We start from the raw sequence: 23,701 nt of genomic DNA on the forward strand, positions 1-23,701 counted from the left end.
ACTGTGGAATCAAGCAGCCCACATTTAAAATGCCTGTGTGAAATCGCCCTGTACTGGGGGGCAGTGCACACTTCCTGGTCCTGGGGCACATGCAACACACAGGAACCTCTAGGAAACAATGGCCGCTGAGGGCGTCACAGCTCTTTCCCACAGTGCTCAGCAAAGGAATGAAATGAGCAGCTGTCATTTAGGTCAGGCCTTGGCCGGGCCATGAGCTCCATGGCAGGCCCGGTAACTATCACCTCCGGGTGAGACAGGGACTTTGTGCCCCTGAGGAGAACAGGGCCAGCAGGGAGAAGTCTCTTGACCTGGTCCACCCAGGCTAGTGAGAGGATGAGCTGGGGTTTGAATTCAAGACAATGTGAATCCAGATCTATGATCTTCCCAAAGCCAAGTTAGAAAGTGCACAGCACATTTGCAGAGGGAGGAAATGATTCGGTGACCGAGTTGGTGTGTGAGTAGGGATGGAATGACCTAGCAAAAGTGGAGGAGAGAGAGAAGGATCAAACAGTGGACCCAAACCTTTTTGAGCATTTACTGCATGCCAGGTGCTATGCTAGACATTAGACATGGGCAGAGAGCCAGGTGGTCACGGTCCCTGCTCTTAGGGAGTTTAGTCTGGTGGGGAAGCCAGATTCTGGGTTCCAGGGAAGGTGAAGGGAACCAGGTACCCTGAGAACTTACAGGTGCCCTCAACCATCTAGGAGACCCTGAGCCCTGAGAGGGTGAAGCTGTAAGCAGTAGCTGGGGAAGGGGAGTATAGAAGGGGCACCCGGCCATTGGGAGGTCCAGACATCACTGGTTTTTTTTTTTTTGGAGAGACTCAAAGGAGCCAAGCAAGGGTGGAATGGAGAGGGGAAGAGGATATATGGAGGGCAAAAATTGGGGCCAGAGACACATGCAGAGGGTCTTTTAATGACAGGGTACTTTTCCTAAAGATGGCAGGAGGAGTTTAGGCAGGAATTTAGAGATGGTCTTAGCTGCCCAGAGGGCCAATGGGGTGAGTGACCTTTCTCCTTTTGACCTTCACTAGTAGTATTGAACTCCAGGACTTGGTCTGTGTATGTGCACACAATGTGGGGAGTGGCGCATGTGTGTTCCTACCTGGCCTATAGACTGCTCTGTGGGAGTTGAAAAAGCTGCTCTTTTCCTGACTTGATTTCCTTCTGCATCTCCTCCTAGGGGCCCACGCCTGCTTAAGAACACCATGTACGCAGGTGAGCCAACCCAATGATTCTGCAGGGAGCGTGGCCCCGGGTGTGTGTGTGTGTGGGGGGTGGTAGTGGAGGACATGGGAGTCCACTCAGTGGTTAGATTGCTGCACTGAGCAGGTTCTGTTTCTGGTACGGCCCGTGCTCTTCTCTACAGAGTCGGCCTCACCCAGAACAGGCCAGCCGTCAAGGGCCACAGGTGGCTCTGCCAACGTGGCTTTGAGGCTAGTGCTATGACCACATGCAGAGTAGTTCTAGCAACTTCAGAGCTTATCTCTGGCTTGCAGTGTCCCAAGGCTCAGGGATCCTTGCTAGTGCACCTACATGGCCCTGACACAGGTACCCTGCTGGAATTCGGCTCCTCCCCCTTTTCTACCTAAAGCAGAAGAGGTTCCTGGTCTGTCCATTGTAGACTTGCACCTGTGTGCCTGGCGTTGTGTTAGGAGCTGTGAGTGCCCCAGAGTCCAAGATAAGACAGGTCTAGACATCCAGAGCTTGACCCTAGTAAGGGCCAGATTACTCAGTGAGCGGCTGGAATGAAGGGGGATGCATTTTTACTGGGAGTAGTGGGACTGGCAAAGGATGACAGGGGGAGGTTTGAAGCCAAGAGCACTGCGCTTGTTCAGGGTCATGAGCTGAGGGGAAGCAGGCTGTGGTCAGAGAAGGGGGTTACACACCAAGAGAGCAAGGAGGGGAACAGGGTGTGATGGGGCTGGAAAGGTGGTCCAAGGACCATCAAGGGCTTGTAAGTCACAGCAAGAGGCCCTCATTCTAAGAATGGTGAGCTGGCAGGGGAAGTTTTAACAGGTGCCGCCTAGTGGCCTTTGTCTTCTCTCAGGGGTCCTGCAGGGAGCTCGACAGTTGGCCATTGAAAAGAAGGGGCAGTAGCATTGAGAGACCTCCAGACTGCACATGGCCCTGAGTCCAATGGCTGGTGTGGTCCTCCATGAAGACCCAAAGATGACACCAAGTCTCAACTCTGGTACCCTCGCTGGGCCCAACATGGATGTGGCCCTTGATCCTATCTTGAGTCCACCCCATAGTCCTGGAGTGCCTCTTGTTCCAGACCTGAATCCAACTCTGAATCTTGTTCCAGAGGAGGCCTCTGACCTAATTCCTGATAACACTGCCAGCCCCGAAGACAATCCGAGTCTCATCTCAAAGCCTGACCCACAGGGGTCCCTTAGTCCAGCCTCAAACCCTGTTCTGAGCCCAGGCCCTGCAGAGGCCACCTGTCTGAGCTCAGGGAACCACTCTGGGCTGAATCCTGAGCAGGACTGCAAGCCCCTTCCGAGCAAGATGTTTGATTTGGGTCAGAGTAACTCCAACCCTTCCAGGCCCGAGTCGAACTCATTTATGAGGTCCCTTTCTAGAGAAGCCCTGGTTCTGGGCCACTGTGTCTCTCGGTCGGGCTCACAAGCACCCCTTATTCGAGTCTCAAACACTACTCTGGACCCTGACTCTAATCAGCTTCTCGATGTGGGCTCAGAAAACATCTGCGCACTAAACCTGAACGCTGATGCAGATTCTGGTGGCACCCCAATCCCAGACACAAATGAGACTCTCAATTTGGCTCCATGTAACATCGCTGGGTCTATTTCCAAAGGATCCTTTGGTGCAACCTGGAGCCCAGGTTCAAAGGGGACCGTCAACGTGGCTTCTGATAGTCTCCCCAGACCTGATGTGAACATGACGGTCACTCAGGCCTCATGCTTGACCCTGATTTCTGCCTCGAGCGATGGTGTCAGCATGCATTCCGCTGCCCATGGCCCCAGGTCCTCCCTCTCGCCACCCTCATGCCTGACTCTGATCCTGGGCTCCAATGAGACTCTGAGCATGGGCTCCAGCCTCATGATCAGTGACACCTCCACCTTGACATTGAGCAGCCAGCAGGAATATTCTGAGGACAATAGCATTCGCACCATGCCCCTGGAGGGGAATCTGGACAGCTGGGCCGAGGTGTGCAACAATGTAGTCAACGACAGCTTCCCTGAGGGTGAGTAAGGAAGGGCCACAGCCCTAAAGGATGACTATACTCAGACTCATAGGGCAGAGCGGGGAGCAGAGAGGACAGAGGAAGGGAGCAGCCTGCAACAGGTAGCACAATGGCAATAGCACACAGAGACCTAGCACTTGACTTAGAATGAGCTGCTTAAACTCCCTGAGGAGTTGTTGTTCTTCTCCTCCTCCTCCTCCTCCTTTTTTTTTTTTTGATCCTGGCGATTGATCCCGAGAGCATTTTTTACTACTGAGTCACATCCCCAGCCCCTTTTAAAAATTTTGAGACAGGGTTTCACCAAGTTGCTTAGGACCTCACTAAGCTGCTGAGGTTGGCTTTAAACTTGTGATCTTCCCGCCTCAGCCTCCCAAGTCGCTGGGATTATAGGTAGGCGCCACCACACCCAGAACTATATAATATTTCTATTCTGTCCACATTCTAAGTCTATTTAGCAACTATACCTTCCGTTCAGAATGTCCACCTTTTTATGGAAAAATTTCGGGCCTTGCTCCTCAGGCCAAGGTAGCTCAGACTCAGCTCACCACTGTTGAGACTTCAGGGTCTCCACCAGGTCAAGACCCTATAGTCTTGTCTGGAACTGGTTCTTCTTCCTGATTTGCAGTTCTGTAATTCATTCTCTATCAGTTTCTGCTGCTATAAACATCTTCTCCTAATCAATTTTTGTTTATGTACCAATACCATGTGTGATTTATTTTAAAAATTACCATGGTTTTATTTTAAACAATTTTATTGAGATATAATTTACTATGTAAATATGTATTCACATCTGTGAAGATGAGAGAGGAGGACCTCAAAAGGAAATTCCTCCTGAAAATTGACTTAGCAGGGAGCTGGGGTTGTGGCTCAGTGGTAGAGCACTCGCCTAGCACATCTGAGGCGCTGGGTTCAATCCTCAGTACCACATAAAAAAGATAAAATAAATGTATAAAAAAAATTGACTTAGCAATTAGTAGACTTTCATTATGCCACATACATTTTAAAATACATTTGTATAGGTCATCAAAAACTTTTATTGGCATTTTTATTAGAATGCTATTGGTTTATCTATGTATTCAAGTTTTCCTTGCTATAGGGTATATGGAAAATTTAGGTCTAGTGCAGTCTTTGATGGATTAAACCTAGCTATTTTATGGTTTTAATTGGTATCATAAATCAGATCTTGTTTCCTTTTTTTAAATTGTTGATAGACCTTTATTTTTTGTTTATTTTTATATGTGGTGCTGAGAATCAAACCCAGTGCCTCAAACATGCCAGGCAAATGCGCTACTGCTAAGCCCCAGCCCAAGCCCTAGATCTTGCTTTCTAATACAATCCCTCTTTGGTATTGATGATTCTGATAATGTAGAGGAAATTTGTTTTTGATAGTGATTTTTTTTTTTAAGTACTGGGGATTGAACTCGGGGACACTGAGCTACATCCTCAGCCCTTTTTAAAAAAATATTTATTTTAGTTGTAGATGGACACAATATCTTTATATTTATTTATTTATTTTTACATGATGCTGAGGATTGAACCCAGGGCCTCATGCATGCAAGACCAGTGCTCTTCCACTGAGCTACAACCCCAGCCTCTCCTTAGCCCTTTTTCTCATTTTGAGACAGTCTTGCTAAGTTGCCAGGCTGGCTTTGAACTCGGGATGCTCCTGCCTCAGCCTCCTGAGTAGCTGAAAATACGTGTGTGTATCATACCTGGCTCAAGCAGGTTTTATTTTAAACAATTTTATTGAGATATAATTTACTTTGTAAAATCTGATTCCCTCCTTTAAGGTGTACAATCTAAAAGCTATATTATATACAGATTTGTGCAACCATGGCCATGATCAATTTCAGAACATTTTTATCATCCCAAAAGAAACCCTGAACCATTTAGATATAATCACCTACCTAACCCATATCCAGCCCTAGACAATACTAATCTACATTCTGTCTGCATAGATTTACCTATTTTGAGCATTTTATATAAGTGGAATTATTCAGAATGGGGTTCTTTGGGATTAGCTTCTTTCACTTGGTCCAATACTTTCAAGTTTCATTCATGTTATAGCCTGTATTGGCATTTCATCCCTCTTTATGGCTGAATAAGATTCCCCTGTAGGAACATACCACATTTTGTTAATGGCCACCTGGGCTGTTTCTATATTTTGGCTATTTTAAGTAATGCTACTATGAACATTTACCCACAAGGTTTTATATAGATGCACATTTTTATTTCCCCTTGGTATATGCCTTGGAGTGGAACTACTGGTTATTCTGGATTTAGTTTTTGAGAAACCATTGGTAATTTCCACTAGCAATGTAGAAGATTTCCATTTTCTCATGTTTTTGCCAACATTTATTTTCCTTCCCTCACTCCCTAAAATCCAACTTAAAGGGTGTAGAGTGATATCTTACTGTGGCTTTGATTAGTGACTAATGTGGCTTTGATTAGTGACATCTTTCCATGTGTGTGTGTTTTTTTTTAATTTTTATACCTTTATTTTATTTTTATGTGGGGCTGAGGATTGAACCCAGCACCCCGATGTGCTAGGCGAGCGCTCTACTGCTGAGCCATAACCCCAGCCCTCTTGTGCTTTTTTGGCCATTTGTATATTTCTGTTGCAAAAATATCTATTCAAATCCTTTCCCTATTTTTGAATTTGTTTGTTTGTGTAGTTGAGTTGTAGTTTTTACATGTTCTGAATATTATTCCCTTATTAGATATATGACTTGAAAATATTTTGTGCAATTCTGTGGGTTACCTTTGCATTCTGTTCTTTTTTTTGGGGGGGGATACTGGGGATCAAACCCAGGGGCACTTTACCTTGAATTACACCCCCAGCCCTTTTTATTTTTTATTTTGAGACAGAGTCTTGCTAAGTTGTTTAGGGCCTTGCTAAGTTGATACAGCTGGCCTCAAACTTATGGTCCTCCTGTCTCAGTCTCCCTAGTTGTTGGGATTACAGACCTGCACCAGCACAGCTTGCAATATACTTTAAATATTAATAATATACTCTTGTATGCATGTGTTTATGTGTGTGTCTGTGTGTGTGTGTGTATATATATATATATATATATATATCTGTCTGGTTCAACTTCATTTCTTTTTGAATTAAAAAGGTTTGTTTTCCTCCAATTTTCTTTTTACTGTGTTAAAATACACATAGCATAGAATTTACCATCTTAGCCATTTTATTTCATTTATTTACTTTTTAAATTCTTTTTTTTAGTTGTAGATGGACACAATATCTTTATTTTATTCATTTATTTTTATGTAGTGCTGAGGATTGAACCCAGTGCCTCATGTGTGCAAGGCAAGCGCTCTACCACTGAGCCACAACCCAGCCCTCATTTATTTACTTTTTTAATGTATATTTTTAGTTGTAGTTGTCAATACCTTTATTTATTTATTTATTTTTATGTGAGGCTGAGGATCGAACCTAGGGCCTTGCAGTGCTAGGTGAGCACTCTACCACTGAGCCACAACCCCAGACCCCATGTTAGCCATTTTAAATGTGCTTATCTGTAGTGTTAAGTACAATCTTGTGCAGCCATCACTACCCTCAATCTCCAGAACTTTCTTCATCTTATTAAACTGAACTTCTGTTCCCATGAAACAGTAACTCCCCATTTCCCCAGGCCCATCTCCAGGCACCCACAATGCAACTGGCTGTCTTCCTTGATTTAGGAAGACCTTATATTCCTAATGCATTCTTCTACATGTGGATGTCCAGATTTCCTAGCACTATTTGTTAAAAAGACTGTCAATTCCCCAGTGAAGTCTTAGCATTTTATTAAAAAATCATTTGACCCTGTATGGGAGCATTTATGTTGGGATTCTCTATTCTAATCTGTTGGTCTTCACGTCTGTCCTTGTGCTAGTACCATGTTATTTTGAAATCAGGGAGTGTGAGACCTCTTGCTCTGTTTTCTTCTTTCAAGATTGTTCAGTTACTCAGGAGATATATATATATATATATATATACACATACATACATACTGGGGATTTAATCCAGGGGCACTTTACCACTGAGCCACATCCCCAGCCCTATCTTGTATTTTATTTAGAGACAGGGTCTCACTGAGTTGCTTAATGCCTTGCTAAGGGATTGAACCCACAGAGGTTCTACCACTGAACTCCCCCTGCCAGCCCTTTTGTAATTTAAAAAAATTTGAGAGAGTTTCTCAACAAGTTACTTAGGGCCTTGCTAAATTGCTGAGGCTGGCTTTGAACTTGCTGTCCTCCTGCCTTTCCCTCTTGAGCTGCTGGGATTACAGGCATACCCCACTGCTCCCAACACTGTGAACCTTTTGGTATATGCCTTTTGGTGCAGAGACCTTTATCCAAGAGTGGAATCTCTGAGTCATAGTGTATGTGTATTTATAGCTTGAGTAGACATCGCCAAATATTTTTTTAAAAATAGTTGTGTTGGTCCTTGCTGCTGTAACAAAATGCCAGAGGTTGGGTAACTTATAAATAACAAAAATTTATTTCTCAGAGTTCTGGAGGCTAGAAGTTCAAGATCAAGGTACCAATATTTGGTGTTTTGTGAGAGTCTTCTTACAATATCTTCACATGGCAGAAGGGGCAAATGCTGTGTTCTCATGAAGGTAGAAAGGGAAGAATAGGTTGAAGGCTATGTAAAGCCTCTTTTGTTTTGTTTTTGTAGTACTGGGGGTTGAAACCAGGGACGGTTTACTGCTGAGCTATACCATCAGACCTTTTTATTTTTTTATTTTTATTTTGAGAAAGGGTCTCACTAAGTTGCTGAGAGTCTTGACAGGCTGGCCCTGAACATGCAATCTTTCTGCCTCAGCCTCCTTATTACTGGATTACAGGTGCGCTGCACTGCACCTAGTCGAGGCTAATCTCATTCATGAGGGAAGAACTTTCATGACCTAATGTTCCTAAAGTCCATCCCTCTTTGTACTGTGGCATTAGAGACTAGGTTTTAGCATGAATTTTGGAGGGACACAGTGTTCCAACTAGAGCAGTGGTTGAATTAACTTACCCTCCCACAATGTGAGAGTTCAGTGTGTTCCACATCCTCACCAGCATTTGGTATTGTCACTAATGACTCAAGATGGCTGCAGTCACATCAAGCCGTACCTTTAACCATCCCCTTAATTACCGGGTTTTAGACTTACTCTTTTTAAAACTTCTTTTTACATGGACATTATAATTCTGCATACTAGTGGCTTCCTGGGGCCATATTCTTACATGCACATAGCATTGATCAGTCTCATTCCCCAGTACCTTCCATTTCCCTCGCTTCTCCCTCTCCCCAATCTACTGGCCCTGTTCTCATGATCACCTTTCCATTCTTTTTGGGGGGGGCAGGGGAGGGGGTTACTGATGATTGAACTCAGGGGCACTTGACCACTAAGCCCCATCCCCAGCCCTATTTTGTATTTTATTTAGAGGCAGGGTCTCACTGAGGTGCTTAGTGCCTTGCTATTGGTGAGGCTGGCTTTGAACTCACAATCCTCCTGCCTCAGCCTCCTGAGCCACTGGGATTACAGGCGTGGTGCCACCCCGCCGGCTCTCTTCCATTCTTATTGTTGTTTTATTAATTAGTGCATTATAAATATATGCATGATTCATTGTGGTATATTTGTACATGAACGTAGCATAATTTGTAGATTTGTTCCCCAGGACTTTTCTGTGTCCTCCCATTGTCCCATCTGTTCCATCACCTTAGTTTTACTCTGTGGTCTCTCTTCTGTTTTCACAAGCTTCCTTTTTATTCCTTTCTTTCTCTAGCTCCACATGTGAGAGAGAACATTTAGTTACTCTTGATATCTAGTACCATAGTCCTCCAACTTAGCTCTTCCTGAAGATGCTCTGTTCTAGGCTGGGCATGGTGGTGCACACCTGGGATCCCAGCAGCTCGGGAGGCTGAGGCAGGAGGATCACGAGTTCAAAGCCAGCCTCGGCAACTTAGTGAGGTGCTAAGCAACTCAGTGAAACCCTGTCTCTAAATATAAATAAATTAAAAGGGCTGGGGATGTGGCTCAGTGGTAAAGTGCCCCTGGGTTCAGTCTCTAGTACAAAACAACAACAACAACAACAACAACAACAAAACCTCTGTTTTAAGTGCTCTGCTTTTCCATATAAACTCTAGGAACAACTTGTCAAATTCCACAAAGTAAAATAGAATGACAACCAGCTGGGATTTTCTTTGGGATTTCATTAAACCCACAGATGGACTTAGGTAGTGTCCTCTATATAGTGCTATTTCCAAGCCCCAGTCCTCGCATATGTAATGTGACGACTTGGGTGTCTGTGTGTCTTTACCTGCTTGTGTCCTCTGTCCTGCTGATTCTGTTTCTTTTTCTGTCCTTTTTTGGCTTTAGGGTGGTTGTTTCTCCTCACTTTCTCTATTTTCCTTGGGTGGAAGTAGTATCCTCTGCTGTCTTTTATTTGTAGAAGTTTGTTTTGCAGTTCTGGGGACGAGCCCAGGGCCTGGAGCATGTTAGCCACACACTATACGGAGCCACCCAGCACCTCTGTGCTCTTTTAGTGATTCTGTAGAGAAGCTTTAATGTACAGGTTGAATAAAAGTGTCCAGTTTGCCCAATACAAATATCCTTCTCCCAGAAAGTTTAAGATTTAGGAACACGTTAATCCCATTTAATTCACTCCCCCCCCCAATTTAAATGCTATTGCAGTAAGACATTTTAATTCTAAGTTGTTAAATTCATAACCCTTATTTATTTTATATAGTTCACATTCTTCTATTTTCTCAAATATTAACCTCCTTCAGTTGCTTCTTTATTTATTGTGTCTCAGACCTTCTATTTGGGATTAATTTTCTCTGGCCTGAAGGATACCCTTTAGAATTCCCTTTGGTGAATTCTGCTGATAGTAATCTCAACCTTTATCTATTTTTCTTGATATTCGAAATTTCCTTAATTTGGCCAGTGGAATACCCTTCCAGTAAGTGTTCCTGTTCTCTTGAAATATCCCGCTGATTCTTTAAGCTTTCTTCCTTGTTTTCTGATACAAGGTATCCCGGGCGCATCCTGGGCTCCCCTGCCCAAGTCTTGGAATCCGCCATTTCTCCAGGGAGCCCGGTGGGTGGCAGTGGAGACGGTGATGGGAAGCCAAGGTCTTGGCCCCAGCGTGGCCCGCCTTGGGTTCTCCCCGTTGGCGCCTTCCCCTGGCAGCCTCTGGCGGTTGCAGCCAAGGTGCCCCAGAGTTCCAGCTCTCCCAGGTTCTGGTTCTTGACCTCAGAATTCTGAGAGAGACCTGCTGACCTTCAGTGTCCCCTCGGTACCCATAAGTAAAGGACCCATAACTGGCCCTGCTCACCTCAGTACCCGCCCTGCAGCAGTCACTGGGGCTCTTCTCGGCCACGTTTGGGTTCAGGCCACCCCACCCCCAGCTGAAGAGGGGGCGATGGGCAGGGCTTCCAGTATTCTGGGGGACTCAGTCGCTGGAACACCCACCGGAAGAGCCCCGGGAAAAGGGGGGCCTTCACCCCCCCAAAAAAAGTGAGAGAATTGAGGGCTGAGCAGTAGCAGGTGCCTAGTGAAACAAATAAGTGGTCACTTATAAATTGGGTCACTAGGAGGCCGCCCTGAGGGGCCAGTGGGCCCTCAATTGGCCCAACGGTCAGGAGAGGCGTCTCTGAGGAGTGGCAGGCAAAGACCGGAAGGAAGGGACCCCGGAGGGACAAGGGGGAATGGCAGGGGACTGACTGGGCAGTGGAAACGACCTGTGTCAGGGCCTGGGGGTACACTTGTCCAGGACTGGAGGAGGCCAGGGTGGGAGAGCCGTGGGAGATGAAGCTGGGAAGTGGAGGGGGACGGTCCTGGTAATGGTGGTGGCTTCCTGCTTAATGGAATGTGGCTCCTCTGAAGGGCTTCTGGTAGGGGGGGTGACCTGAGCTGATTTATACTTTAAGCTCAGCCAGCTGGGGGAGTGAGGGTTGGGGTGTCGGGTGGGAAGGGACTCTGGCACCCTGAGTCCCCCTACGTTCTATCTGCTTCTCTTCTCATGGAAACCGTGACATGCAGAAATCTTTGATAAAGTGACCTCAAATCTGAGGAAGGTGCCAGAGAACAGAGAAGAGGACAACAAACCGGCACTGGTATGCCTCTGCTCCACTCCTAGCCACTTTCCTGGGGCACCCCTCCCCATCCACCCAGCTTCCTGTTCCTTGGTGGCATTTCTTCCTTCTAAATAGCCAGCATCCTCTCATGCACCGCGTGCCTCATTCCTGTTTCTTGTTCATCTCCTCCATTAGAATGAGTCTTCCACAAGTCAGAGATGTCCGTCTGTCTTACAGAAGCATTTTCAGCATTTAGAGCAATGCTTGGCATGATAGTAGGTGCGCTATGAAAGTTTTTAAGGACACAGTCATTTCCCAGTTTAGGTCTGGGCCATGCAGCAGGCGTTGGAAGCACAGCATTTGCAGGACCTGGTGAGGGCCAGTGGGGCAGACTGGACAAATGAAGGCCCACTGGCCCCTTGGTGTGGCCTTCTAGGTGACATGAAGTTGGCACTTGAGTGTGAGCAAGAACAGCTTGTGGATGGGGTCTGAAATCAGGGGATCCACTCAGGCCAGCTCCAGCCCCTAGGCAGTGTGGGTGGGGGCAGGGAGAAGGTGACAGGAGCAAGAGGCCCTGTATTTAGGGAACATTCATCCTCCTCCCAGAGCATTCTTCTTGTCATCGCCTTACTCTTGCCCTTCCCTCTTCTCACACCCTGAACTCCCTCCCGACTCTGGGTCTTTGCCCTTTCCATTGATAGAAGTGGAAAAGAACTCTGGGCCATCTTTACCCCACCACCATCTCCATTCTGTTTTTTCTTTACTATTTTAAATTTATTTACTTATTTCATGGCTAGCTTCTCTTCTTCACCTCTAAGATAGGGTAACTGATAGGTTACTTGGAGGTGGGTTCCTATGTTCCCTCTGTCATGCAGCAGAATGCCCTAATTTGACTGGTATGTTCTAGAAGGTTCCTAAGTGTTAGTAATAGTGGAATTTCAGGTTGGATGCTGAGACCTTTTCTGTCTCTCCCTGTCTTTTCCTGGAGAAGGAGAACTGTTGCCATCTCTCATATCTGATCTCCAAATGCTGGCCTTCAGGATCACCCTTCCCAATCCCTATCACCAAGATTTTTCTCCAGTCTTCACCCACCCCACCCAAGCTCTCCCTGCCTCCCCTGGGGGGGAGGGGGAGAAACTTGTTATTTCTCTTGAGCTGATGCTGGGACTGGCTTTTCAAGGTGCTGGGTGTCAGCAGATGCTGTATGTACCCCCCAAGGGCTGGCTTCAGTAGGGCTTCCCCTGTGGTTCTGTTCCAAGGCTGAGAATGTCAAGGCTGTCCAGAAGGGCCAGGACCTGCTGGAAGGGGAAGGAAAGAAGAAGTCCATGATGAAGAAGATGATGGTGCGAGGGGGGCCACAGCGGTGTGCGGCACTGGGTGGGAAGGGGTGGAATTCCCGAGCCCACCCATTGATGAGACTGGGCGAGGGTGGGTGTGAGGTGGGAGGAAGATAGGATGAAGGACAGGACACCTAGACTTGAGCCTTGGCTCCCTTTCTACTTGCCCTCTACCTACCCTGAGGGAGCCTGGGCAGGTTATTTTTCTTCTCTGAGCCAACTCTCCTCATTTTGCCGATGGGGTCACAATGCCTGTGTCTCTGGGAGAACAGTCCAGTGGGCTTTCCCTGCAGAGCCTTGTGCATGGGAAATGGTTATCACTGAATCATTCTTTCCCCAGAAATTCCTCCTGGTGGGCAACTTCAGGATTGCTGAATGCAGTCTCTTCTCTGTTATCCACCAGAATGAGTTGGGCAAGGTTAATCACTGAAGTTTATAAAATTATATTTGGCTTTGTGTATGAAAGAGAGAGAGAGAGAGAGAGAGAGAGAGAGAGAGAGAGAGAGACACTAGGGTGTAGCTCAGGGGTCATGTGATTGCTTAGCATGTGTGAGGCCCTGGGTTCAATCCCCAGTACACTTTCATTTAACACACATTCATTGAGCATCTACTGTATATAGGTGCTAGATCAAAAGTGAAAAGTAGAAGGTCCTTTTAGAGGAATCCAACCAGGCAGCTTTCAGGGCCATGAGTAGTGTTTTTTGCTTGGGCAGGTCTGTGGGTAAAATAGTTTTCTGTCACTAAGCTGCTGCAGGAACAGTTTTACCGAGTTCTCCATGTGGGGTGCAGCAGGTGAGGGCTGGGAGTGTTTGGCATTTTGAACTGAAGTTTCAGGATAGAGTTTGAGCAGTGAGCTGGCTCTCTGGACCCCGCTGGTGGGGGACTCTGCCCAGGCTGAAGGGCTGTTGCACCTGCTCCCTGGAGGAGGGGTGGCATTGGCTTTGGTGGTCTGTAACCAGGTGTCCTCATTGGCCCTCTGTGGTCCCTGTCCAGAGGCAGATCCAGGATGAGCCGCTGGATTCCCTTTCAAGCTCCGTCCGCCGGCAGGCCATGGAGACCCTGACCCAACTGAGGTGTCCACACCCTACCTCTGGGCTCTGCCTGTCTCTCCTGGGCCCTTCCCTGAGCCCCTCCCTGCTCTGAGCCTCCCCTCTCCCTGGCCCAGTCCTTGCCTGGCTGTCAGCCCTCCACACCCACTCTCCTGGTGCCACCTCATCTCGTCCTCCTGTGGCTCAGACCTCAGCATCCAGGCCTGTGCCAGGGGCCCTCACCCCTGCCCCGCACCTGCAGCCCCTCCCTCATTCCATGCCTCACTTCCTTTTTCCTCCCAGTCACACCCAGCCCATCCTGGGTGTGCGGGAGAGGGCAGAGCTGGTGAACACGTGTGTGCGGAGTGTGTTCTCACTGCCCTCCGTGCAGGCCATGCAGGAGAGAGACGAGGCCAAAGCAGAGGACATCCAGGTGAGGTGCCTGCCCTCCTTTCCAGGTGTGTCCCCAGGGCTGTGGGGGGGGGGGCTTGGAGTGAGCTGTGTCTCTGGACACCTAGCGGGCAAGAGAAAGGGCCAGGTTCTGGGAGTAGGTAGGAGCCTCTCCCTATGCCTTAGTCATGTGGCCTGGGTCACTCACCTCACCTCTCTTGGCCTGAGCTGGCATTTGATAAATTTGGTGTGTAAATAAAATCACTGCAAAAGCTGCCTCTTCATCTGGGGGCCCTTCACTTCTGGGCCCTGCCCTGAGAGAGGGAAGTGGGCAGATATTGCTATGGCTGGAGGAGGTGGCCAGGGTTGCGGGGGCAGGTGCTGAGGACTGAGCCATAAGGAAGCAAGATTGGGGAACTGGAGCAGACACCTAGAGGAGCAGAATCTCAAGGGGCTCATTTGAGCATCTTTGAACTTCTGTGATGTCATCGTTGGAGAAGTGGTGGAAGTGACCTTCAGTCCAGGATGAGTGGGGAGCCAGGTTGGGGGGAAGGTTGAGGAAGAGGGATTCCAGCTCAGGGTGAAGCGTGTTCACCCATCCTCTCCCTTAGCCAGTACCTCTTCACACCCGGCTCAGTGTGGGGACCTCACAGTAGTGCTCGGGGTGGAGGAACCTTATCAGAGGTTCACTCAAAGAAATGTAAAATCGCAGCCAGCAGGCAGTGCTACACACAAGAAAGTCTTGGTGCTGTAAAGAGCCTAAAATGGGAGGCCAGGCTAGAGAGCAGGGGAAGCCAGCCCATGCACACAGCTGGAGGGCTCTGGGTGTGGTGCTGGGGCCCTCAGAGAAGACCAGAAGGCCAGGCAAGGCATCATTTACAGGCTGGGAAGAGCAGGCGGCCCTGTTGCAGTACCAGGTCTGGCCAGGAGAGGGAAGTTCTGCGCAGTAATCAGCAAATAGGAGGGAAGAAGGAGGTAGTTGGCAGTGAAGTTTGCTTGGTGGTTGTGGTGTACCTCAAAGGGCCACTAGCTCCAGGGTGTGTGCAGACTCAAGAAGCCTGGACAGTGACAACCTGGGAGATATACTTGGGGAGCCAGCAGGAGGAGGGGAGGCAAGGAAAGGAGGGCCTTCCCCAAAGTGATACAAACCCACTGCTTGGCATTATGTGTGTGTGGTTGCTGCAGCCATAGAACAATTCCAGCATTGTTGCATGGTGAGCCAAGGGAGAGACGGCTCCTTTAAGGCAACTTGGAGACTCCGTTTGGGTCTTAATCAGAGCAGAGATAATGAAAGTAAGGCTGGCCCTCATTCCTTCCTCACTACCTGACAGTTCCTTGTTGTGTGACTTTGGACAAGTGTCTCCTCAATTTGAGGATGTGGATATGCAAATCACCAGGCACTCACCTGGCCCATGGCAGAGTCTCAATAAATGCTGGTTCTCTGCTTTCTCCCCCTTTAAGGTAGGAAGTGCAAGGATCATAATTACCACTTTGTTGGTAAGGAGACTGGAACCCATGAAGGGGGAGTGATTTGTCCAATATCACACTTCAGGCGAGTCTCAGAAGTGGGGCCAGAAAGTGGTTCTCATGGGCCCTACTGCCCCCTCTTCCCTGCCACCAGAGAGGGTGCTAACCCCTAGCAACTGGGTTCCCTCCTGTCCACAGACACTTTACCATCAGACCTTGGATGCTCTACAGACGTTGCTTAATGCCCTCTTTATTGAAGACCCCACTCCTGCTGGACTGAAGAGCATCTTGGAGGTGCAGGGAATGGGGCTGGGGAGGGAGCAGGGAAGGGCAGAGGGAAGCAGGGAGTCAGGTCTGAGCAGCGGGAGGCTGGACCAGAAGGAGTGATCTGACCTCAGGATGTCATTTTGGGCCAGTGTTCTGCCTCCCGGTGCTACTCACAGGCCCTGTCCCAGACTCCTGCCACCGCTTACTCTCTCCCCACCCCCTACTCTATGTAGAGCCGCCCCATACAGCTCCTGCGATTGCTCCATAGCTTCCCTCTCTCTATCTGTCCCTGTCTCTTTCTGCTCTCATGACTCTCCTCCTTTCATCTCTCTCCTCATTGTCCTCCTTCCCTCTGGTCAGTGAGTCCTGTTCTCAGCTCCTGGACCCCATCTCTCCCTAAGCCCCACAAGAGGAGGAGGGCCTGGTGAGCTGCCTCTGTGCGCTCTCTGAAGCTCCTGCAGATGGTGCAGGCTGGCCTGTCTGCCCAGCAGCAGGGGCTGGCATCTGACCTTAGCTGAGTCTTGCCCTGGTCCCCACAGCCCCTAGGGCCCTGGATGAACTCTGGGAAGGCCCACGAGCGAGCGCGAGCTGTGAACAGCAACGTCTCCGTGTTGAACCACACACTCCTGACTCTGCCTTTCTTCGTGAGTGTGGCTGGGAGGGGTGGATGCTCCTAGGGAGACTCTTCCCAGCTCTGAGGGCTCTGCTGTCAGGGCCGGGCGGCCCAGCTCTGTTCACCAGTTTCTGTGTAGTATACTGAACCTGTGAGACTCCGCCCCTGTGATTACGACACCAACAGATGTCCTCGGGGTTCCCTGCACTGGGGCTCCTACTGGGGAGGCTCATCCTTCGTATCGGGGATCCTGACGAGGAGATTGGCCGGGAGGCGCTGGACGGCATCACCATCCTCTACACTATCCTGGAGCTCCAGAAACGTAAGCCCTGTGGGAGCCCCCAGGGCAGGTCTCCTGGGAGGCCACTCAGCTGGTCTTTGGCTGGAGACAGGCAGTAAGGCCCTGGTGGGAGATGGGAAGACCAGCCCGGGGTCAGATGGCCACTGTGGAAGCTGGTGTGAAGCCCTAGTTCCCACAGAGCCAGGGGACAGAGGCTACCTACAGACAAACCTATTTTGATGTAAATAATCCTTTCTAAGCTTTTCCTCGTCCTTCTGTGCTTAATTTGTGACAGTCATTTTCATGTCCCTACAGTATCATGTACACTCAGGCAAGATGGTCCCAACATGTTGTTTTCTTGTCTGTCTTCCCCACTCAAATGTAACCCCATGAGACTAGGGCAGGATTGTATCTTAGTCATCACTGTGTGCCCAAGGCCACATGGTGGGTGCTCAGTGAGTATTTGTTGAAGGAACTAACAAAGAGCAGATCCTCTTTTAGGATCTGGAGTGGCTGGAGCCTGTTGGTGGAAGAAACTAGGGGTGACTCAATTTCAGGGAGCTAGTGATGTGGCACGCACTGTACAAGCCCCGTCTCTTGTCTTTCTTTCTCTAAAGTCCCACTCTGTCCCAGTCCAGGTGACCTCTGGCTCTGAAAGAGTGTCATTGCCTACAAGGACCTCTGGCCCTTCCTAGCTGTTTTGCTTGTCTAGGCTTAGATTTCCTTATCTGTATAAAGATTACAGTAGAATAAAATCTACAAGCTTTTGAGGCCTTTCCTAAGAGCTGGGCATGATGGTGCATATTTGTAATCCCAGGGAGGCTGAGACAGGAAGAAATCAAGCTTGGGGCCAGGCTGAGCAACTTAGTGAGACCCTGTCTCAAAATAAAGAAGACTAGGGGTATAGCTCAGTGGTAACGCACCCCCTGAGTTCAAACCTCTGTATTGGGGGAGGAAAAAAAGAGTATATGTGGAAACCAGCCCAGTGTCACACACCACATGAGTCCATTTATGAAGTTCAAAGCCAGGAACTCCAGGTAGGGGGTCAGGAATGGCTGCCCTGTGGGGAGCAAGGGGTAACCCTAAGAGGGGTACACAAGACGGCCTCTGGGATGCTGATTGTGTTCTGCTTCTTGACTTGGGTGCCAGCTACCTTACCTGGGTGTGCTCATTCTTTCTTTTCTTTTTTTTTTTTTTTTAAAGAAGTAGTTGGACACAATACCTTTATCTTGTTTATTTATTTTTATGTGGTGCTGAGGATTGAACCCAGGGCCTCGCACATGCTAGACAGAGCTCTACCACTGAGCCACAAGCCCAGCCCCTTTCTGTAGCTTTTAATAAAAAGTTAAGAGCAATAGTCTGGTCAGGCCTCACCTGGAAGGTTCTTCTCTTGCAGGAGCCAGAGATAAGGAAGAGACCAACAAGAAGGAGCTGTACGAGAGCAACAAGCGCTTCCTGGGGCCCTACAACCCTGTCAGCCCCTGCCAGAACATCCTGCGTGTGATCGCGGTGACTGCTGCCCCTCAGCCCGCGCCTCCCATGGGAGGGAGGGAAGGAGGACAGTGCCGCAGCCCTAAGTGCCAGCTCAGCTTCCCCATAGCTCCAGCCACAGCAGCCCACCTGAGTGCCCCTCCCCCAGCCCATGCCACAACTTCCCTCTCCCTGACACCCAGCCTGAGTGCAGGGCCCATGCACCCCGACTTTTGTAGCTCTTCCCCAGAGGGTTCAGCCCTTGCTGATGAAGGTGGCATGCCCTCTGTAGCAGGTCAGGTCGTCTTCGAGCCTCTATATGGCTCTGGCTCTATGCTTCAAGGTCTGGAGCTCTCTCTGCACCTTTGCTTCAGGAATTTGGAGACTTCCTGGGGCCCCAGCAGGTAAAGGACCTGTTGCTGGCAGCTTTGGAAGGGCTGAAAGGCGGCTCAGAGGCTCGGGGGAAGGACTCCGGGGAGATGATGCAGCTGGCCTCTGAGGTCACGCTCAGCTCAGTGCTGGAGTGGTACCGCCACAGGGCGCTGGAGGTGGTAAGGCCTCCTGGGGGCAGAGGCGGGTGGCCACTGGGGCCTGGGGGACTCCCCTGTCCCTTCAGCCTGCTCATCCCTTGGCACAGCCTGACTGTGAGCAGGGTGGGAGGTGGTGGAACCCCCCAGCACTGGGGCAGGGCAGGGGGTGGCTCTCCACCCTCAGAGAAGCCAGCTCACCTGGCGGGGTGGGGTGCGGAGGTGGGACGCAGCCCCCTCTTCCGTGCTGCTCTCCTCTTTCCTTCCTGTCCCCTCCCACCCCTGCCCCTGTTGCTGTCTCCTGTCTCCATCTTCTTTCCTCCCCCCCCGCCCCCCCGCGCCCCCCCCCCCGCCCCGTGCCTTCTTGGTTTTTCTGATGGACCTTCGTCCTGCCTGCTCATGGCTGTATCCCAGATCCCAGAAATCATGCAGGGCATCTATATGCAGCTGAGCCACATCCAGGAACCTCGGGCCCGAGAGGTGGCCCTGCTGCCCGTCTCCCTCCTGGCCAGCTCCTTCATGACGGAGGTTGTGGTGGCCCTGCTCATGTGTCCCCTCCCGCTAGACAGGTACCAATTGGGGGCGGGTTCTCAGCCACTATACCTCAGAGGGACAAAGTAGCTCCCCCCCCAGGCTGGAACCCCCCTTCTAGAGAAGCCCCTCACCCTCCCAGATGGCCCCTGCCCATGACCTGTGGTACTTAGAAAACCATTAATCGTTTCCTGAGCACTGCTGGGTGTCATGCTGAGTGCCAGTACATTCTCTTGTTCTCAAAAAAGCTCCATTCTACAGATGAGGAAATTGAGACTCAGGGGAAGTTTCTTGCTCTAGGAGCCCACTGAGCCATCAATAGAAGGAGGACCTAAACTTGGGTCTGACTGACTCTAAGCCCAGAGCTCTTATTGGTGTCATAAGAAGGAGGCCTGCATGTCCTGATTCTACCTCCAGCAGCTGGTGGTCTTGGGCAGGCTGCTTGCCTTCTCTGGGCTTCAGTTTTCCCCCCAGAAGCAAAAGGAGGAATTGATCCCTATATTTACACCAGAGGTGGGTGGTGTGATGAAGTAATGAGACCAGCTGGGCTGAGCACCTGCTGGGCCTGTAGTTGTGCAGGGAGATGCCCCATGTTCACTGCCTCCAGGGAGCTCCTGGTTTGATGGACAGAGGGGACGGTGGCCAGATGGTGACCAGTCTGGCTGACCTTGACCTCTCAGCCCAGGAAATGCTCCCACCATGTCTTTGAATAAATAAAACAAGGCAGTGGCTGATCAAAACCCTAGGATGATTTTTTTTTCTGAGTAAATGTGAAAGAATTATGCAGAGCTGTGCAAACAGCATTTTAGGGTATGCTCTTATAAGGACAGCTGGGGTCATTTGCAGAAGCCAAGGAGATCAGCAGGGGTAGTGAGGACCCAGCCACACATCCTCCCATTAGAATGATCCAGCTCGGGGCTGGGGATGTGGCTCAAGTGGTAGTGCGCTCACCTAGCATGCGTGAGGCACTGGGTTTGATTCTCAGCACCACATAAAAATAAAATAAAGATGTTGTGTCCACCTAAAACTTAAAAATAAATATTAAAAGAAAAAGAATAGAATGATCCAGCATCTTTCAGATGCACTGATATCAGGGGCCTTCTTCTTGGGGCCCCTAAATAGACTGATTCATATGACTTCCAGGGATCACATGTGATAGCAGAGTCAGTCAGGATAGAGCACAAGGCAGAGGCAGGCCAAGCATCTAGGCATGGTGTTGAAGGAGGCCCCTCCCCAGGTGCTAAGCCTGCACTTGCATGAGTCCTAGGGTGAGGACCTCCTTGAGTTTTGTGCCCTGGATGCTTGGGTCTGGGAAATGGTTTCTTGGGCCTCCCAGGTAAAGCTCAGGTTTGAGGAAAGGAGACCCATGGGGAATACCCTGGCTGAAATGGAACCACAGGGACCAGAGTCTCTTACGTCAACTCTAGAGGCTTCACTTTTGGGGACTCCACAGGGACAATCCCATTAAAGAGTCACTGCTCCTGGCAGCGTCCCCATCATCCCCATCAGTTCTTATTGCTAATTGATAGTTTCAGTCCAGAAGCAATTTACCAAGTGGTCATAAAGACCATTTTTACCATAAGTAATGTTGCCTAGCAACACAGTTGACATACTATCTTTATCAGGTTTCCAGGGGAACAGAGCTAGAGAGTGAAGGGAAGGTTCAGATGCTCATGTAGAGGGGGAAAGGGTTTCTGTTAACCCTTTAGCACTCTGTCAACTTCCCATGGCAGGACTTCTGTGGGCTGGTTTCTGCTGCATTCAGGGGTTTCCCCTGCCTGGGGAACTGCCTGCTCAGGGGAAGGAGACATGATCCCTAGTATTAGGTGATAAGGGCTCCCTTGCCTTGGTGCCTGCTCATTGGTGTGAAGGGAGGAGCGCAGGCTTTGGAGACATCAGATCTGGTCACTCCTTGCTTCTGTAGCTCATTAGCTGTATCTTCTTGGATTAGCAATCTCGCCTCTCTGAGCCTCTCTTCTGCTTCTATCAAATGGGAATAACAATGCCTGCTTTGAGGGTCACTGTGAAAATTCAGTTACCCTGCGTGGATCCGATTCTTTTTTGCTTCTGTAGCCCTAGAGATTTGCCTAGTGCAGCACATGCTCAATAAATATTTGCTGAAATAGTAAATTGAATATAAAGCACCTGGCGTGGTCTCTGGGAACAGGGTTTTCAATCACCATGAGCCTCCTTTCCCTTGGAGAGTGTTTTCTGGACCATTCCTTGCTGGCATCCCCTAACCTTCCCCCTCCCCCACCTCAGTAATGGAGCAGAGATGTGGAGGCAGTTGATACTGCGCAAGCCCAGCTGTGATGTCCGAGACCTCCTGGATCTGCTCCTGACCAGCTTGAAGGAAAAGCCAGTCACCAAGAAGGGCCGGGCCTCCATTGTGCCCCTGGCGGTGAGAACGCAGCCCACCAGCCCCACCATTCTGTTCTCCCTCCCTCCCTTCTTCCCTCCCGCTGTGTTTAGCTTAAAGGGCTCCGGGTCCCACCTGCCAGTGATACTTGGCCTTCCCTGGGCAAGTCCCTGACTCTAGGCTCTTGGTTGTGACCCACTGGATGACATAGTGGTGTCACTTGTGGGGATAGCAGCCTGCAGCAGTGGGAACAGCATGAGCTGGAGGGGGGCTGGGTCCTCACCAGCCAGGGCTCCATGGAGGCCTTGCCCTTCTTGGTGATGGGGTTCTCTCTGCCTCTCTCACCTTTAACCTTTACCTGGTTCACCACTTGCTCACCTTCCTGCTTCCACTCCTGCCCTGTGATCCCTCCAAAGCATCTTCCAGAATGCACACCTGCTCTTCTCAGCCCCTGCTTTGGCTTCCCGTGGCCTCAGAGAATGCCATGGTGCTCCTACCTGGTACCCCTTGCCCACCTTGCCTCCCTCCACAGGCCTCTTGCTTGCTCTAGTGCAGCCTCACTGGTGTTTGTCAGAACTCCAAACATCCAGCAGTCTTCTGCAACAGGGCCTTTGCACACTCTGTGTCTACTCCTTGGAATGCCCTCCACCAAGCTAATTTCAGCTTATCCCTCAGCTCTCAATGCAAGCATCACCTCCATGGGGAAGCCTCCCTGTTCTCCCTGACTTGCTCTGATCTGGGCATAGTGTACTTTGCTTCACATACTTTGTCTTGGGAGAATTTATCCTAGTTGTGATTTGGTAATAGTGTGAGGGCGGCCATTGGGTTAATTTGTGAGATGCACAAGCCAGTGCCTGTCCTATTTGGCTCACAATGATATCCCCAATGGCAAACACACCAGGCACATAATAGGTACCCAACTATTTTGGGGGGCTGATTTGTTTATGTAATAGGTATTTGTTAGCACCTACTTAGTGCCAGGCACACTGATAAGTTCTGAGGATTCAGAAGCAAGTCCTTCTCAGAGATAGCCTGTGCCTTGCCCAAGGTTACACAGCTAGCCAGTGGTGGCACCAGGACCCAAGCCCAGATCTCTGCCCAGTTCTGGGCACCTGTGTTGTGACTGAGGAAGAGGCAGGGAATGCTACAGCTGGTATCTGGAAACCTGGGTTCAAGTTCCAGCTCTGCCCCTATGGGGCTGGGTGACTTTGGGCAGCTGCTTCATTCCTCTGAGCCAGTTCTCTTCAACTGCAAAATGGAATCAAGACTGTTTTAATTCTCAGGAAGTAGGAAGGGATCCCTTACCATGAATCTTCCCAGGTCACATGACATCATAACCCTGGACCAAACCTAAAGACAGGCTGTTCTTACTCTGGGATGGGACCTGGCTAGAGGTCTGGGGTGGGACCCAGGCTCTCCCTGGCTGGGCCAGGGAAGAGCAAAGACCTAGGTCCAGCCTCCCAGAGCAGAAGTCCAGGCCTTAGGCAGGAGTGCAGGGAAGATGCCTTCTCATGCCACCAGCTCCCACTCCTCCCCCAGGCAGCCAGCGGCCTGTGTGAGCTGCTGTCCGTCAACAGTTGTGTCTGCCGCGTGAGGCGCATCTACCCGCAGCTGCTGCTGGCCCTGCTCATTCAGGTGCATTACCACATCGGCCTCAACCTGCCCGGCCGCGTGGCTCCTCGCAAGGATGCCAAGACCGACACACAGCCGCCTGCCTTCGTACCTGTGCAGTATGTTCTGCCATCTCTCTTGATCCCGCTGTCCCTGGGGGGACAGCAAGACCCTCCACAAGGCTTCAGGGCAGTCCATCAATGGAAAGCTCTGGGACTAGACGAGAAAGCAGAAGCACCCTTTTTTTTTTTTTTTTAATAATGATATTGTATTTTTTCTATATCTTTATTTTATTTATTTATTTTTATGTGGTGCTGAGGTCTGGAGTGGGAACCAGGCTCTCCCTGGGTTCAAGTTCTAGCTCTCGTGCCTCCTATATGCTAGGCAAGTGCTCCACCACTGAGCCACAACCCCAGTCCCAGAAGCACACTTTTATTAGAGTTAATACTTCATCCAGCAGCTGTTTTTGAGCAACTGCTCTCTGTGCCCAGCAGTGCTTAGCACAGGAGCACAGGAACCTGTCCTCCTCCCCCAGAAGCTCACCATTGAATTTTCTCC

At 49.8% G+C, this 23,701-nt stretch overlaps 1 protein-coding gene across 1 annotated transcript in view; it reads left to right on the top strand.

Moving 5' to 3' along the window:
• Window positions 1–2,063: 2,063 nt before the first annotated feature.
• Window positions 2,064–23,701, top strand: part of Mroh7 (maestro heat like repeat family member 7) — a 42,688-nt gene continuing 21,050 nt past the window's right edge. The window contains exons 1-14 of the mRNA XM_078026329.1: window positions 2,064–3,207; window positions 3,770–3,811; window positions 11,229–11,302; window positions 12,523–12,606; window positions 13,594–13,673; window positions 13,932–14,061; window positions 15,684–15,779; window positions 16,292–16,396; window positions 16,552–16,687; window positions 18,042–18,154; window positions 18,490–18,666; window positions 19,057–19,211; window positions 21,436–21,574; window positions 23,072–23,262. Coding sequence (XP_077882455.1) covers window positions 2,124–3,207; window positions 3,770–3,811; window positions 11,229–11,302; window positions 12,523–12,606; window positions 13,594–13,673; window positions 13,932–14,061; window positions 15,684–15,779; window positions 16,292–16,396; window positions 16,552–16,687; window positions 18,042–18,154; window positions 18,490–18,666; window positions 19,057–19,211; window positions 21,436–21,574; window positions 23,072–23,262 — 2,606 coding nt within the window. The 5' untranslated portion in view covers window positions 2,064–2,123. The remainder of the gene's footprint in view (window positions 3,208–3,769; window positions 3,812–11,228; window positions 11,303–12,522; window positions 12,607–13,593; window positions 13,674–13,931; window positions 14,062–15,683; window positions 15,780–16,291; window positions 16,397–16,551; window positions 16,688–18,041; window positions 18,155–18,489; window positions 18,667–19,056; window positions 19,212–21,435; window positions 21,575–23,071; window positions 23,263–23,701) is intronic.

Source organism: Ictidomys tridecemlineatus, chromosome 11 (assembly GCF_052094955.1).
Source record: "Ictidomys tridecemlineatus isolate mIctTri1 chromosome 11, mIctTri1.hap1, whole genome shotgun sequence".
NCBI classification, from domain to species: Eukaryota; Metazoa; Chordata; class Mammalia; order Rodentia; family Sciuridae; genus Ictidomys; species Ictidomys tridecemlineatus.